The sequence below is a fragment of the Nymphalis io genome, chromosome 21, assembly GCF_905147045.1.
Source record: "Nymphalis io chromosome 21, ilAglIoxx1.1, whole genome shotgun sequence".
NCBI classification, from domain to species: Eukaryota; Metazoa; Arthropoda; class Insecta; order Lepidoptera; family Nymphalidae; genus Nymphalis; species Nymphalis io.
This window is the reverse complement of record NC_065908.1, coordinates 3501246-3519638: the sequence shown is the minus strand read 5'-3', so window position 1 is coordinate 3519638 and position 18393 is coordinate 3501246. Positions and strand designations below refer to the sequence as shown.

General features: G+C 32.9%; 2 protein-coding genes across 3 annotated transcripts in view; both read right to left on the bottom strand.

The window, feature by feature from the left end:
• Window positions 1-18393, bottom strand: part of LOC126776726 (protein mini spindles) — a 230730-nt gene that overhangs the window by 121750 nt on the left and 90587 nt on the right. The gene's annotated exons all lie outside the window — the stretch shown is intronic.
• On the bottom strand, window positions 15903-18189 carry LOC126776830 (uncharacterized). Of its 2 annotated transcripts, none has more exons than XM_050499662.1 (3): window positions 17934-18189; window positions 16719-17860; window positions 15903-16544 (listed from the first exon to the last, which is right to left on the bottom strand). In XM_050499662.1, the coding sequence occupies exons 2-3, from the start codon at window positions 17754-17756 to the stop codon at window positions 16515-16517; spliced, it is 1068 nt and encodes a 355-aa protein (XP_050355619.1). In that variant the 5' UTR covers window positions 17757-17860; window positions 17934-18189; the 3' UTR covers window positions 15903-16514. The 2 variants fall into 2 exon arrangements, with proteins under 2 accessions (XP_050355619.1, XP_050355618.1); XM_050499661.1 differs by having other exon boundaries at window positions 17981-18189.

Genomic DNA, 18393 nt, shown 5'->3' with positions numbered 1-18393 from the left:
AATAATTCGGTTTCAAATTTAAAATCATTTAATGATGATTAGTGAAAACTATATAATTCTACAGTAAATTTCTAGAACAATATTATAATTAAATAAAATAATTATTTGAACACAACATATAAATAATATAAAAATATAATTTTAATTTATTTCTTACAATAAAATTAATTACATATTTAATAAATGGTGAGTAAACTAATGTCAAAAGAAATTTCATGTTTACAGGACGTTGGATATCAGAGGGAAAATATTCAAATAGATAATCTTGGAGCTTATAACAATTAAAAAATATGTGGACACAAATGGTGTTGTGTTTAATTTTTATTTTAGCTAAATGTACAGGGGTACAGGCATAACATAAAAGTGATATATTACATATCATACTTTTTTTTTGTAAATACATACTTATTTATATAATTACACCCAGACTTAGGACAAACAGACGTGTACATGCACACAAATGTCTGTCCTGGGTGGGAATAGAACCCACAACCTTCGGCGTGAAAGGCATCTACCAACCACGCAAACCAGACCGTTGTATTGGTTTATAAGTTTCACGTGAGCATTATTATTAACAGTATGAATGAATTCCTCCTGCGGCTTTACCCACGTGGGAGGGATGGAGGTGTTACATACACTATAATTTTTTCTGCACGCCTGACAATGCGTATGAAAGAAACGAAATTTCATTATAATCAGTCCAATAGTTAAAGACGTGAAAGCGTGACAAACATACAAACTGACTCAATGTCGCATTTATAATTTTAGTAATGATATTATGTAAGATATACACAAATTTGAGCTTATTAGGTTAATTGGTATATGTATGTTACCTTTTCTATAGTTCCTTTCCATTTTTATTGTTTGTTACTTAATACTTGTTGACCTACTACCCCAAATTAACAATGCTTTCTTTCATGACATCCAACCTAGCGAGATTATAATCTTTCAAACAATAGTTCATCATATTATTAAAAAAAAAAAATTTTATAAACTTGCTAGATATAATACAAATCCTTTAGCATAATAAATTCTAATAAGTGTTTTATATAAATAATTCTTATATAATATTTATATTATAAACATATGTAATTATTTAACGTTGAAAATAGACTTCGCTCCCCACGTTTTTTCTATAACAAGAAAGGTTGCGCAAATATTCCAATTTATCAAATTTTGTTTATTGCGTAAGAGCCTCTTGTTGATATATTGACTTTTCTCACGTGTATAAAATACGTCGTAAATATTCCGATAATTGTGTTTGTAAAAATTTGATAACAATCGCGTCATAATACAATTTCGTTTTTTGAAAACTTTTTCTTATTCGGTACAATATTTACAAATGATGTTGGTATGTGGCTATTGAGTTATTAGACTTTAGAAATTGACATAATTCTGAGAATTGTATTTATTTGTGAATGAAATAATTGTCTAATGGTCGGTATAAAGTTACAAAAGTTGCGCAAACAAAGTCTAGCTAAAAGAATTAAGAAAGAAGAAGAGTTTGTAACAGCATCTATGGACATATTTTTATATGTTAAATATAATATTTATATATTATGATAAAGTTTTAATAAAAATATTTAGTTTTTATATTTCGGTGGAGATATAAACCTTACATCGTAATGAATAATGTATGCTGTGTCTTGTAAATTGAGAGTGAGTGGCGTGATCGTCCGTGCGTGGTCATATTAAATGGATCAAGAATATTTATTTTTATTTGCCTACATATGTATGCACGTGCGAACAAGACATTTATTACTAGGCTTTGTCTTGCTGAATTTGGTGACAGTAGAATTTCATAGATTTTATATTTTATTATAAATAGCATGGAGTTTTTATATATTGCATAAAATATTTAACAGCAATACATAGTACTGCGGCTCTTTACTGGTGGTAGGGCTTTGTGCAAGCTCGTCTGGGTAGGTACCACCCACTCATCAGATATTCTACCGCAAAACAGCAATACTTGATATTGTTGTGTTCCGGTTTGAAGGGTGAGTGAGCCAGTGTAATTACAGGCACAAGGGACATAAAATCTTAGTTCCCAAGGTTGGTGGCGCATTGGCTATGTAAGCGATGGTTGACATTTCTTACAATGCCCATACCTAAGCGCGTTTGGTGACCACTTACCATCAGGTGGCCTATATGCTCATCCGCCTTCCTATTCTATAAAAAAGTACATTTTTTTGGTGTTAGAGTAATTAACTAATGGGTGATATCCACTAATACATTACAAAATCGTATTTTCACTCAACATGCACAAATAATATTACAGTAACAGCCTTTGAATATCCCATTGCTGGGCTAAAGCCTCTTTCTTTTTAGGAGGTGGTTTGGAGCTTATACCACCACGCTGCTCCAATGCTGATTGGTGGAATACACATGTTGCAGAATTTCAGGGAAATTTGACACATTGACCATAACAACTATAACACTTCAAGAGTTCACGCATCAAAAGTCGGTTGTCAACATTTCACGGGCGAATAATGGAATGAGTTCTTACAGAGTAGCACTGTTATATTGATTTGTGAGAAAATGTGATACTCATAACATTGGTACAAGGAACAAACACAAACTAATTACTCCCGTTACTCGACTGCATAGTCAGTAACTCTTTTGTGGGGCTATGTGTACGATTTTACAACAGGATATCAAAATGCCTTACTTGCTAAATTTAAAAAAAAATGTAAAGGAACGCTTGTTTGTTAAAGGTTATTATACAATTAATGACGATACCTTGGAAAGAGATGATCGCCGCATGGTTATTTCTCTTTTTTTTTGTAAACGAAACATGATATAAAAAACGCTGACATTCTTTGGTGGTAGTTTCTAGTTTGACTACCAATATGCAAGTATTACGCTTCAATTTTGAATAAAGTATTTTGATTTTATTTTTTTAATTTTGTCAATTTATTTCCTTTCTAATTGTTTACAATAATAAAAAACCTTATTAGATACTAGATGATGAATAATAGACAAACATAACGTTATCTGTGAACGTTGTTTATTTATCGACCAGAATGTGACATAGTCTGTGAGACGCGATGGGGGGTGATTTTCATTAACGCTGCATATATTATCAATTCATTGACACGATTACTTTGCTTATTAAAGAAGTAACGATGCAATATTAAATTATATCGTGTTAAACTCTTTTAATTAAACTGTTTTTTTTTATGGTATGCTTTTAACACATGTATAAAGTATGTTTAACACACTGCATTTCATCCACCGTCGGATGAAATATTTCATTTATAAATACGTATCTTTATTAATTGATTGAGAGTTGTCGGGGAAAAATAGAAAAATTTCGATCTTTTAGGGCTCTCTTACAAAGCAAGTGTAATGTTAATAAATTTTTAAATGCAAATGAAATATTTACACCAACTAACCAAAGATTGTATAATAACCAAGGATATAATGAATTATCACCAAGATTGGATAAACTTATTTACGTGACCTATATTCAATAAATTAAAGAAACCCTAATTAAAATAATTCAAGATGCCTTAATCGCCTAGATTTATCTAATTGTTGTAACGATGGTGTTTATTATGTCAATTAATAAATAAATAGAATAAACTATTACTTATAAAACAAGAATTTCAATTATGATCAGTTTATACATTGATGTTACAGCCAGAACTCTAATTAGCCACGACATCTTTATTAAAAAGTACTTTTAATTGTTTTCGGAGTAAAAAGCACTTTTGTTCTTATAAGAAATTTAGAGATATTCAAAAAGAGGTAAAAACTCACGTAACATAAGTTTTTTGAGAGATTGCTTTGTATATATGATTAAAATCAACATTGTTGAACGAACAAAGCATAGACCTACAGACTATTGAAATACAACAAACAGGTTATAAATAAATAGTAATTAATAGCAAGGATAATTATCAAATATAAATAGAAAATTGGATATATAAATAAATGATTTACTTGTACAAAATTGAAAAATTCAAACACTTAGTGGTAGAACTTTGTGCAATTTCGTCTGAGTAGGTACCACCCACTCATCAGATATTCTACCGCAAAACAGCAGGTGAGTGTCCCAGTGTAATTACAGGCACAAGGGACATAACATCTTAGTTCCACATTTCTTACAATGCCAATGTCTATGGGCGTTTGTGACCACTTACCATCAGGTGGCTCATATGCTCGTCCGCCTTCCTATTCTATAAAAAAAAAAATCTTCGAAGTCGTTACATTTCCGTGGACTCATTAAAATAAATATTTTTATATAGTATTCTTTGTCATTTGATATCTTGTTGGTATTTCTTATTTTCATATATAACTCTTGTAGTTTATTCAGGAAGGTAATAAGTCTTTAATTATGTATCCCTGATACAATTTTATCTTATATACATTCATCTCATCTCATTTTCTTTTCTTTTCTATAATTATAGTCGTGTACAACATAATATTATTATTTCTTGTTTTATTAAATACTATTTAAAAAAAGGACATTGCTATTATTATTATAATATTTTACATATGTTTTATGTATTCAATTACTTTATATATTCCTGACCAATTTCTGCAATAGTGACCATTCTCAACGGCCAACGGCGCAATTATTATTATATGCAGATGTGTGGGTGCAATAAAGTATTCTCTATTTGGACGGCTATCTGACAAGGCCGGAGATAAATTAGGCGTACTTTTCGATGAGTAAACACTTCGACTTGCTACGTAAAAATGAGGCAGGTCAAATAGCCTCAATGACTTATTATTGGCTCGACGCAAAGAATTATTCCAGGAACTCTGGATCAGCCGCCAAATTTTAGCCACTAGCATAACGAGACATTCAAACATATGTATGTATATTTTTAGCAATTGTGTGTGACAATAGCTCTGGCAGCACACGTACGCCTCGCTGTCAAAGACTTTTTTCAATTTTTGCTTTTACGCGCTGTTACCATGGAAATTATTATCTGCCAGTTTGAGATATCGATATGATTTGTAATTTTTTTATCGCATAATTTGAATTGTACCGTTCGTGTCTTTATAAAATGTCCTTAAGTTCGTAATTTTGTGATTAAATACTTCTTTTTAATTAATATTTCACTTCTTATAAATCGTTATATTTCGTATTGTTATAACTTTTTATTTTAGCCGTATTAATTTTTCATTTAATACAATACAGCGTAGTATTTAATAACAAATAAGTAAGTTATTGTGTAATGTATGTTTTCTATTTCTCTTTTATATATTCTATTATTATCTCTTCGATATTCTGCCTTTAGATGTAACACCAATTATTTTGTACTTATACTCCTTCACGGCCACAAGTGGGTTTTACCTTGCAATTGAATATGTAAACGTTTTAAGCCCACAGTGCGTGAGCACGCACGAGAATTGCGATGCTTGAATTTTATTTATGATGCTTATTTTATGGAAGGGAAAATTTTGTTTTGCCAACGCATTGTGACTTTTTGTATTTATAATTATCTTCCCTCTTGATTTTCCTCCTATAAACTTAAACACGGTGCACATGTATTAGCGACGAACTTGTTCATTATAATATTACCTGCTTAGTTAACTCATCTGTATTGAGAATGACAGCCCTCGCTTTGGTCGAAATTCGATCAAGAGAATTTATTTATTACGTGTAGAAGTAACTACGCAAGCGCTTTGGCTAGCAGTGTTTTTGTTTTTGTCAGTGTGTTACAAACAAAACTCAAATCACATTTAAATAAAATTTAGTACTTAATGGTATACTTTATATCGAGATATGGAACAATTACACGAAATTAATGTATCCTTGAAGGATAAGATCAGAAATGAGATTATCCGGAAAAGAACCGGAGTCACCGACGTAGCTTGCAAAATTAGCAGGCTGAAGTGGCAGTGGGCTGGTCACGTATGTCGTAGGACCGATGGCCGTTGGAGCAGACGAGTCCTAGAGTGGAGACCACGGATCGGCAAACGCAGCGTAGGGCGCCCTCCAGCCAGGTGGACCGATGACCTTAAGAAGGTGGCGGGGACCGACTGGATGCGGAAGGCGGAGGATCGGGAGCTTTGGCGCACCTTGGGAGAGGCCTATGTCCAGCAGTGGATTACGAAAGGCTGTTGATTGATTGATTGAATATAATTGGAGAAAGATTGCATCTCCATAAACGTTTAAGTTAACTAATATTCGTCCAGTGTTCGAAATTAGACCATAATCATGAGGTCAAATAATTTGAGGTAATATAAATTATACATATGTGAATTGGTACGTTTCGTACGGCCCTGAAGGAACAAATCGTGAGGAAACCTGGATGTGTTGGATGAATATCTGCCATATCCATGTGATATACGGTCCACCCACCCGCATTGGGGCGTAATGGAATAAGCTCCAAACGTATTCCTCAAAAAGAAAATGAGGCCTTAGCCCTGCAGTAGGCGATTTAGCGGCTTACTTAATTACTCTTATATGAAAAAGTAAGTAAGTCCGTAATAACGTATTTTGAGGGGGACCTTTATTTAACGAGTTAGAGCTCTATTGAGCTTAATATTGCTTGGGGCCCAGATTTGAAAAGTGACTTCCGGTTATATATCTTTTATCCATTGGGCCATCTCGACTATATGCATGCACACAGAACTTTTACTCAGAGTGCAAGCTTGACTTGAAATAAATTCTATGACGTATTTAGTTGCCCAACTTAAATTAAGCGGTGTTGTGTAGAAGGAAATGTATTTTAGAAATTTATCTAAAAAGAAATAATTTTCAATATTTTTATGGATGCTCCAGCTAAAGCTTTTATTTCTCTTCGAACAATATATTATAAATGAATAATATATTGATACAGATTTCTGATTTATATTTTTATACAAATATTCATATCGAATTAATTAGAAAATGTTGTAGATTTTTATCACTTTTTTTAATTTTTTATTAGAATATTACTATTTACCAGTTTACACAGCGTCCTCTATATATAAGCAGTGTAACTAAGATGTCGTAACTCCACCTAGCATAAACACGCAAACTATGTTAGTGCAGCGAATACAACTAACGCCATCTGTCGAGGGGTGTCAAAAAATAAATTAGAAATAAAATAACTAGATGGCAGTAGCTGTTGATTAAAGCTGACGAGGCTCTTTGTAAAGTTAATAAAAATAATAACGGTTAATTTAATCTGATACTATTATGAATATTAAAACAGCAAACTAAATAGAACCTATATGCTACAGCAGAATATTTATTAATTTTTAAAATGTATCGCTTATTATGATAAAAAAGTACTTTTTAAACTTTCTATTTGATTTTATCTTTGCTACAATAATAATTCCTATGTTTAAAAACATTAATAGATAAAACTTTTACGTAAAATATGAAACAGATGATAAAAAACGTGAGAAATTTAATTTAATTTAATTTAATCAACCTGACAATGTTATTTCGGAAAAAAATATATACAACATTTTTTGTGCCGGTTCGTCTCGATAAAACCAAATCGGTGGTAGCTTTCCATTTCATTCATATGGTTAAAAAATATTCTTTATACATTTTTATTATAATAACTACCAAAAATACCATTTACAAAATAAAATACTACATTGTATAGAGACAAGATTATGTAAATCTGAATATATATTAATCCCGAACTTGAATAAACCATAAAAAAGTTGTCTTTATATCGAAAAAACCACTATCATAAAGGACAATTTTTTTTAATTTTTTATAGTAAGGCAAAGGCTAGCTTCGTTAGCTTTATACCTAAGCCTACTTACCTAGGGGCCCTGCTAGCCCAAAATAATATAATTTATCTATACTATAACTACTTCGGAATGGACGGGCTCAAATTGCAAAGTGCCTGGGGTCCTTGGATTTCTAATCTCAGCTGGGCTACCTAATGGAACATCTGATGTTTGGTTACGTTCGCTAATAGAAACTATAAATTTACACGAACACCGTCAATGCGCTGCCAATCTCATGATCTCATATGGTAAATACATATATCTTAAACTGGTTCACTCATCAATCACCATTCAAATTTGAATGTAAAATATTGTTCTTTGATAGTAGAATAACTGGTGACAGCCCGGATATGTTAATGCTGATGTCGCACCGAACCTTTAAATCATTTATTATCAAACATTTTTTTTTCAAATGTTCTCTAAAGAATTGTATCTACGATTAAAGGAAATACAGATTTTTATGAATACGTCTACTTATTAAAACTCGCGGCTTCGTTGGCGTGAATTTCGGCTTGTCACGAAAATACTTCAAAATGTGCCATTCTTATGTATATAACGCCTGTTTAAATTATACGTGACACAAAATGTTTAAATTATTATTTAGTAGAGGTAAACTAAAATAATTAATATATTGTTTTCGTTTTAGTATCTCTCAAATGGCAATAATAGCTTTTAAGGTTGTTTTGAAATCACAGACAGAAACTTTAATTTTATTTATATGTATAGATTTCCTTTTAATATAAAAGAGTTAAGAGCATCTATTATTGCGACTTTGTTACATCTAATTGTGATGTAACAAGGTCGCATCTTTTTATCTTTTAATTATAATAATAATGTCCTCCAGACCGATTTCGGTCACGACGGCCAATCTCAAAAGAGATAAGCCAACTGCGCAGGAGATATTATAGTGCACAAATGTGTGCGCAAACACAGGTGCATTCTCTATTCCCTAACTTTCATAATCCGATGGGACAATCCGACTCGACCGGAAAGAGTTCAGGCGCAGGACCAACAGCTTTACGTGCTTTCCGAGGCTCAGGAGTATATACTACTATACACTTCCAACTTCCAGACTCCCGGCTACTGGGAATTTTCTGACAGAAAATCCTAATAACTTCTTGTTGGTCTCGGGAATTGAACCCAGGACCTCCGGGCCTGCGGCCTTACATCAAGCCACTAAGACTCTAAGACCAACAAGGTAGTCGTTTAATTATACAGACAATATAAAGAAAAACTTACCTAAGTTGATTAAGCTATCAATTACACACAAATCATTTATAAAGCAGCAAGCGCCCGTATCCTAACACCTTTTGGTGAATGAAAACTTGATTATGTAAACACTTAAATAATTTATCTAATATCACCCTTAATGTTATATGAAAAGGTAAGTACTTCAGTATCGTTCGCTTCTTAATACAATGTAACTGCAACATAAAGAATTTCTTAGAACTTTACGGTTTGTCGCCTAACTGACTCCAACTCGTCTTTATCGCTAACCTCCCAAGCGTTGGTGTGCGTGGGACTCTGTGTAATGTTAATCAAACTACCCACTATAAAACTAGTGGTAGATTATCATTATAGTAGAATGTAACGGAACTGCTTGTGAATACAACCGTGACAATGCCAACCCTCTAGAAATGCTATCATTAGAGGGATGATCTTCAAACACCATACTGTGTGTATTAATTAAATATGATATGAAAATCGTCGGAAGTAAGTACTTAACTACCGAATACTGTGCCGGTTCGTCTCGGTAGGTGTAAATATGTATATAACAATTCTTTTTTATTATTGAATAAGAAGGCGGATAGCATATGGGCCACCTGTTGGTAAGTGGTCACCAACGCCCATAGACATTGCCATTGTAAGAAATGTTAACCATCGCTTACAGCCAATGCGCCACCAACCTTGGGAACTAAGATGTTATGTCCCTTGTGCCTGTATCTCACTGGCTCACTCACCTTTCAAACCGGAACACAACAATTTCAAGTACTGCTGTTTTGCGATAGAATATCTGATGAGTGGGTGGTACCTACCCAGACGAGTTTGCACAAAGCCTTACCACTAGTAGCAATTTAAACAGTTCTAAATTTAAATTACCTATTTACTACTAAGTTGTATTACGCTACTTTACTTTTAACTACATTACTTTTAAGTATCCCTTAAAAGTAATGTTCACTTCTATAAATAATTCAGTTTTATAATAAAATAATTAAAATGAATTCTTTATATCTAGATAAACGTTATACTAAATTATCAAGGTTTCACATATTTTCTAAATTTTAATTATTCAGTAATTATGTAGTAATTAAAATTTATCTTATTTTAACAATAAATGATAATGTAAACTAAGAATGTTTCCTTCGTTCTAACTCGTTAATGATATGTTATCTGTGCATCAAAATTGTCTATAAAAGTAAATATTATGCATTTACCTTGATACGCTATTTAATTTTCAGTACAATACGGCGGGCCTAAAGCCGAGATGGCCCAGTGGTAAGAACGCGTGAATCTTAACCGATGATCGTGGGTTCAAACCCGGGCAAGCAGCACTGAATTTTCATGTGCTAAATTTGTTATTATAATTCGTCTCGTGCTTAACAGTGAAGGAAAACATGATTAGGAAACCTGCATGCGTCTAATTTCACTGAAAGGAAACCTAGAAGAAGCTGAGGAAACATAGAGTTGAGACTATATACGTTGGTGAAATACAGTTACATATTACATAGAGGCAAACGTATATAGATATAAACATGATTAAATTAATTATTTTATATATGTATATATATACATATATATACAGGATAAAGCTCATACTTAAGGGTCGGCAAGTCAGTCTGGTCTGATTTGGTGGGTTCTTTTTGCGTAGCACTCATGTCAGAAAGAAATACGATTGACAGTTGGTTTTAATAGGTAGTCTGATACTAAGCTAGGTAACATTTCGCAGGCTCAATTCCGATCTTTGAATTTTTTCAGTATTTAAAAAATATATATATATCATAAATAGTTATTCAAAAAAATGGCTTACAATGGTAGGGCGATGCCCGTCTGGGGTGACTACTACAAGCATATACTAGTTATTTTACTTCCAAACACCAATAAATTGTACTGTGTTCTGATTTAGGTATAAGTGCATCTTTAACAAGGGAAAACACACACATACAATAACTGTGTCTGTGTATGAAAATGAGGCGAGTTTCTGAAGAATTGCACGCAATCGTGTGCATAGTGTGTAACAATGAACGTAACATCTTAGATCCCAGGATTTTAAACATATTCAAAGTTAAGGAATGGTGTACACTTCTAACAATATCTATTAACAGAGGGGACCATATATCATCAGGAGCCCATATGCCAGTACTTGCGTGATAAAAAAATATATTTACGCAGATAAAACATCAGGTCTATATAAAGTATCTCATAATTACTAAAACTTTATTAAATACCGGGAAAATGCAAAAATTTATATCTGATTCAAATAAACAGGAAGTGTGCTCAGTGAACCTTTGCTATTGTTTTTCCACTGAATAGCCGTGTAAAACATATGACCTAGGTATGCAAATTTAATTATCTAGCTTTAACTATGCAATTTTATTATCTAGGGAAGCCTGCGACTTCGTCTCTGAACCTTTATATAATTATTTGTTCGCCTCTGAACTTTAATATATAGTCATATATTTCTAAATTTGTCTTCTGCAAAATCTTAAGTATAAATGTGGACCTATGCCATTGATTTTTTTATCGTCTTTTTTATTGTATTACAGAATTGAAGGGCAAATTGGCTACTAGTTATCAAGTGACCATCGCCCAAAGACATTGGCGATGTACGAAATATATAATATTATGTAAATCATTAACGCTACCAACCTTGGGAACTAACTACCCTGGCTGGAACATATTTCTATTTGTTCCCAGGAGTCAAAGTCATGGGGGGCAAGTACGGGTCCTTCATCGCCTGTTCTATCACCAGTGATATCGGACATTTTTCACTCTGCAGTAACTGTATCCGTCCCGCGTCACACACGAAACACACGACGGGTGATATCGTGGTCCACGCCATAGTGGTGGCTCCTCGTTTCACGTCCGATCGTACACAAGTATTCGCTAAGACAACCATGACCGGTCATTACCCATGTAAGTAAAATTAAGGTTTTATGATCATATCTTTTAGGTTTCATGAGACACAAAGGAAAAAAATTAAAACATTCAATATCAAACGTAACGATTATTCTTTTATATATTTTAGGCTTTTATATATTGCCCGAACACGAAATGCACATTTTTGTTTCTAGTTTGTCTGTAGGTTGGGTTGCTCTGTGGTATCATTAGTATTTATTATTCATGGTTGAATATTGATTAAGATTAAATGTTTAAAGTTAATATAATAAATTAAGACGTATTTAGTGCAAATGAGATGGCCCTGTGGTAAGAACGCGTGAATCTTAACCGATGATCGTGGGTTCAAACCCGGGCAAGCACCTCTGAATTTTCATGTGCTTAATTTGTGATTATAATTCATCTCGTGCTTTACGGTGAAGGAAAACATCGTGAGGAAACCTGCATGTGTCTAATTTCACTGAAGTTCTGCCACATGTGAATTCTACCAACCCGCATTGGAGCAGCGTGGTGGAATAAGCTCCGAACCTTCTCCTCAAAAAGAGGAGAGGAGGCCTTTAGCCCAGCAGTGGGACATTCACAGGCTGTTACGGTAGTGCACACTATTATCTATAGTGTGCAAATAAATAGAAAACCAAAAAATATATAAAACTTTTATTTCTTAGTACTAGTTGTAGGTTTATAAATATGTCTGAAATTGTTCGAGCTCAATTTCACCCTGTGCAAGACGCAAGTTTTTTGCGCATGACTGTATAAAAGTCGTTTGTGACACGTACTCTGAAAACTTTGGTATATTGCATTCTAAGAGCACTGCACGCCTTCTAAATATAGTTGATCCGCAGGCTGGCGTAAAATTGTCATTAAAATATAATGTACATTGCGCTAACATGCGAATTAAAATGTTGCACCGAACTGCAATGCCTCTCTTTCTCTATTAATTTCTTAGTAATATTTCATATTTTCAGTTTTGACATATTCAAGATATTTTAATTCTGACACTGTTTGCAAAGCGAATCCTCGTAGTATAGGCGGAACATGAGCTGGCTTAGAAAATGATTTCCGATAAATCTTTTCCCTATAAAAATCCCGCGTGTCTTAACGTGCACTTGCTAACGAACAACAACACCATGTCGCTTCTGCAACTGTTACTATTCAAGCAGTATCCATAAATTGAGCAGCTGACTTGCTGCTGACCTCTATCTCATCAGTCGTTCGCTCTTGACAGAGTGGTCGTGGTTGGCGATGACGCATCGTTTTTGGCTAATGTAGCCCCCGCTATGTGTCTCCATTTGATGCCTTCTTCAGCATCTCTAGAACATTGGACTATGGAGGTCTGTGTTGCAGCTTTTATAATGTCTGTCCAACGCTTGGATACTCGACCGCGCGACCGCTTGCCTTCCACTTGCCCTTGGACAACGAGTCGTTCCATGGAGTGTTAATTTCGAACAATATGTCCGAATTTGTGAATTCGTGTTTGCACAGTCGACGATAGTCTTTTTTTGATATTTAGTTCCTCCAAGATCGAGATGTTAGTCAGAAATGCTGTCCAAGGGATCCCAACAGTCACCGCCAACACCACATTTCGAGTGCGTCAATTTTGCGTCGGTCTTTCTGTCGAACCGTCCATGTGTCTGTGCCGTAAAGAAATATATGGAAGACCAGGTTTCTCATCAGGCGGACTTTGGTGGCTTTTGTTATATTGCGGTTGCACCAGACTCTTTTTAGCCTATCAACAGCAGACCTTGTGATTCTGACCTCTACAATATACTAAAAACTTTGGTGTTGCCTTCCTCACACGAGCACTCCAATCCATAAGAAAGCGTACTTCTCATCTAAATCTGGTCAATCATATCGAACTACCAATATTACTTAAATAAGTTACCCACTTGTGATACACTTGTATCGCTTAAATTAGACATAAGATATTATGATACCTAAACAGGGCAACGTGGTCGAGAGCTAAGAAAGTCGTAAGTAGGGGTATTCTATCGTTATAGTACTTTAAGTTAGGTATTTTGGAATGTCATAAAACCATAGAAATAAAACTTCTAACTTCATTTACATATCATTGAATATATTTTAATTTGACTCTCTAATATGTCGATAAACACATTCACTGTGACCAATCAGATTTGTCGATAGTTCGACTGTCACCCTTAATTATATCACAATTATATATCGCAATTATATCACTAGTTTTATTTTTAATAATAGTAGTGATAACAGTCTTCATCAACTTACCTGGGAGATATGAGTGCCTGGTACATGTGGTGAGCTTGGAGTCTGAAGTCCAGCTGTCCAGCTGTGATGCTATCCAGCATATATAAAATTCTTAACTTACTGAGTGACTTATAAGTTTAACTAAGTTTATCGTTTTATCGTTTAACTTATCTATAAAAGATAGATGAGCATATATCTATGTATCTTTTATAGATAATTAGAGTCATAAAGTATTCTGTTGATCTATAATTTTCACATACTTACCTCGTTTTCATATATCTGTTGTAGTTTTGGCGGCGTTCGCTTTGAAAACGACATTTTTTATTACAAATATTTTGGCATAGGTATTAATAGGTTTTATCACAAAAAATATGCAAATACACATACTATATAACGACTTTTATCGCGTGCTGTTTTTTAAGCTATGAGATATAAATATTCGCCAGTAATGAGATAATACATTGCACAACACACCCTGCACGTATTTTTAACAGTTTTCAATATTTCCCGTCAACATAAAACGTTTAAATTTAATTTGATATTTATTTTGATAGCGATGAATACTTTATGACAATTATTAATTAAAATTCTGATCGGATTTCCTTTACGGTACCCAATTAAAAAGACTGGTTAACTGCACAAGAGATTTTCCATATTGTAGTGCATAAGCTTCTGTCCAAGCACTCACTTTCTTTCCCTCACCCTTATATTCCGATGGGACATCAATCGGAAACGACGATAGAGATCAGGCGCGGGACCAATGGCTCTACGTGCGCACCGAAGCACAGCCTCAGATTTTCAGCATTTTAAGCTGGCCACTAGATTAAAGACGTAGTTAAATTCAATTAAGAAGTACGCACTATTCACGTACATATTTTTTGGTAGAACCTAGGCCTATTTTAATAGCTAACATCATAGTTAAATTTCTATATTGCATATAGAATGTCGCAAAATATGAGTCTTGAACAAATCCTACACAATATATACCTAGTCCCTCTATAATAGAATAAAAAAAACATTGTCTATGAACATTTAGTATTTCTACTGTTAATTTATCTACTAAGCTAGCTTATTTAATAAATCCCGCAAAATGCAAATATCTACAGCACTCATTAAAACGAAACAAAAAAGTATTATGGGAGCGGTGTTAAAACGAACAATTCAATTTTTAAAACAAAGAAACATCAAAAGGACGCGCGACACCGAAACGTTTCGAGCACTCGATTGGCTGAAAATGGCTGACGCTCACGTGCTATTGGTCAAAGATAATGTTTGTGGACTATCAGTTTTGCGGGGGAGATAAACCAAAACTTAACCGCAAATGTTGACAGAAGCTTTTAGACGATCACACAAACAAAATACAACTCTAATTTATTGTGATAAAATACAAATTCATTTAAACGCTTTTATTGCGTCTGGATGAAAGCTGGATGATGAAGCGAGATGGAAAATCAATCGTCGAGTTTTTAATGGGTGTGAAAAAGAGAGATATCCTGTAAAGGGTTGCGTTACACTCTATAAGTAAAATGTTATGTTAATGTTTGCATACATTAAGCCTACGTCTTCTATCTAATGAATATTAATTTAACAAACGAATATAATTATCAGACATTTAATAAATAATAAGAAAAAAGTTATTGAGGAGCTTCTATTTTTGCTATGAAAAAATATTGATTTGCTTTTCTTCATTTATTTTACAATTTACAATTATTTATTTAAAATTAATAGCGTTTGAAATGAAACAACTGAATTATTACTTTAATATATAGGTATCAGTATATTTTTGATTAAGTTACGAGTATCAAGTTGCCATAGTATTGTTAAAATATTGCAAAAAAGGCATTTTAAAATATCGAAACAAATGAAACACGTCATTACCAAAACCAACTCCTTATTTTACGAAATAATTTTATTACAATAGATAATTTAAAACTGTCCAACTTCACCCCACCACTCGGGGATAAAAGAGGAATGGGCGGGGCGCGAATTAAAACTGAAACGCAGATAAAAAGCTAGACGTCTCTTTCCCGCAAATGAGCAGTCCAAAGCGCAGTAAGCGGCTTACAATGGGAGTTGACACTCGATGTTATGGCTGTCTCTTTCTGTTTTTACTCTGTCAAATAGAGCTATCTCGTTAACAGCCCTTCGTAGATATAAAGGTATAAGCGGAGTACAGTCAGTTCCACGTGAGACTGTATTTTGTAATCAGTGAAGTGGCGCCTTTATTCTGAAGCGCAGGCACAATGTTCGCGCGTTTGACAATTTGACATTTAGTTTGGCGGGAACACCGTTTCATGTTTTCAGATACGCAAAGGCTTAATCTTATACGGTTCGGTATTCTATAAGTGAGCTTTTTTGAAATAATAGTTGTTAAAGTGATGTTAGAAGCCAGTTGAAGACTGTTATAGTTATTGCATTTGCAATAACTTGGATTCTAGTTTATTTTAAATCAATAAGGTAAGATAAAATTTAATTATTAATTCGATTTATTGTTTACCCATAAAAACTAGTGGTCGCTGAAAAAAAAAGAAAGATTTACTAGAAAAAAAAATATTAATAAAATTATTATATAGCAAGATTTCCAAATATAGGCTACATATACAGATTAAAAAAATATAATTATGTCTTAGAACTCTAATAAAATCTGTAGTTACAAGAAAAATAATTTAACAACTTTAAGCAATACTTACGCCTAAAGTACTTCTCTTTACTTTTTTTAGTGTTTTTTTGGAATGTTGTAAAACTTCGGACTGTTTCAAAGTCGTCTTTCTTCTTGGCGTTTCTTTAGCTGAAGTCATTTGTACCGTATTTGTTTTCTCTCGTGACGTTTCTAAATCTGTAGTAATTACTTTACTTTTATTGTTTATCTCTTCATTAAATTGTTGAATATTTTTGTCAGTAACTTGATTAGTAATATTTTTTTCCGCCGTGACTAAGCCGTCGTTTGTGACATTTTCTATAGTTGTTTTTGCTAATTGTTGTTCAGTACTATGTGTATAACCTTCAACTCTTACAATACTTTCATTGGTAGCTGTATGTATAACGCTTATTTCATCCGACGTCGCTAGAACTTTATCTAAGAACTTATTACTATCTGAATATTTTTCAAATAAGTGTTTCACGATTTTTTCAGTTGATTTTTCTTTATACATAGTTTTTAAATTATTTATAGCATCAGTATTGCTGATTGTCAATATTGGTTTCGTAATAAAAGTTTCCAATTTAGTAATCCTTGGTTCAGCAGCGATTGTGTCCAAAACTGATTCCATTTCTGTAATTTTAATACCTTCCGTAAAATCAACGTTCTTTGTATTGATAGCTTTTGTAGCTTTTAATTTATTATTTATCGTATAAGTATTTAATTCGGTAATAATTGATCTAGCATTGATTGTATCCGAAACTGGTTCAATTTCTTTTACTAGTTTCTCTTTTGTTACTTTATTATCTTTAGTAATATAAAAATTACTTTTATCGATCACTTTGATATATTTTACTTTATTATCTAAAGTTTTTGTCGTCCTTTTGAAGTTAACATTTCTATTTGAATATTTTTTTAATAACTTCATGTTTTGCTTCGTGGTTAATTTCTTTCTTTGTGTCATCACTCTATCGGTTAAAATATTTTTAAATTCTTCCAAAGACAGATAGGCTTTTGGAATCTTTGATTCAACTGGATTGTTTATGTAGATCAAAGGTTCGGAATTGGTTCTTAAGTTTTCCTGAATCATAAGATTATGTACTTTAAACCCGTTAACATCTTTAAGTTTCTTAACATGTATCTCGTATTGCTTGTTATTCTTAAACAACCGGCGCGATGACAGGTTATGTTTATCTAAAAAAAAATACAAATCTATAAGATTTTGACAGGCAAAGACAACAATAATTATTTTAATTATTGTTTTAACCCCATTGTTTAATTAGCTGAATTAATATATTTAAAACTATACTATACTATCTGTAATTGCTTCCTTATATTTTAAATAAAGATCCGTAACAACATCTTCAGGCACTAAATTTATTTTATATTTATCACAAGAAACAAATAAAAACAGGAACGATGAAAATATAATCAATTTGAAATTAAAAATCTCACGACAACAAAACATCTTTCGCTTTACTTGGCATGTTTGTAAAACAAGAAAGGAATTAACGATTTTACGCTCTAATTGAAGCATGCATGTATGCATTTTCATTTTATTTTGTTTGTAAATGTTTTTTGGTTTGTTTGATTACAAAAGCAATTAAAACACATATTTTTTAATTTATTTAACAACGCATGTGCTTTTTTATATTAAAAATTATCTATTTAAAAATAGATTTGTTGTGGGATACAGATAAGATAACGTAATATCACAATAATAAAAA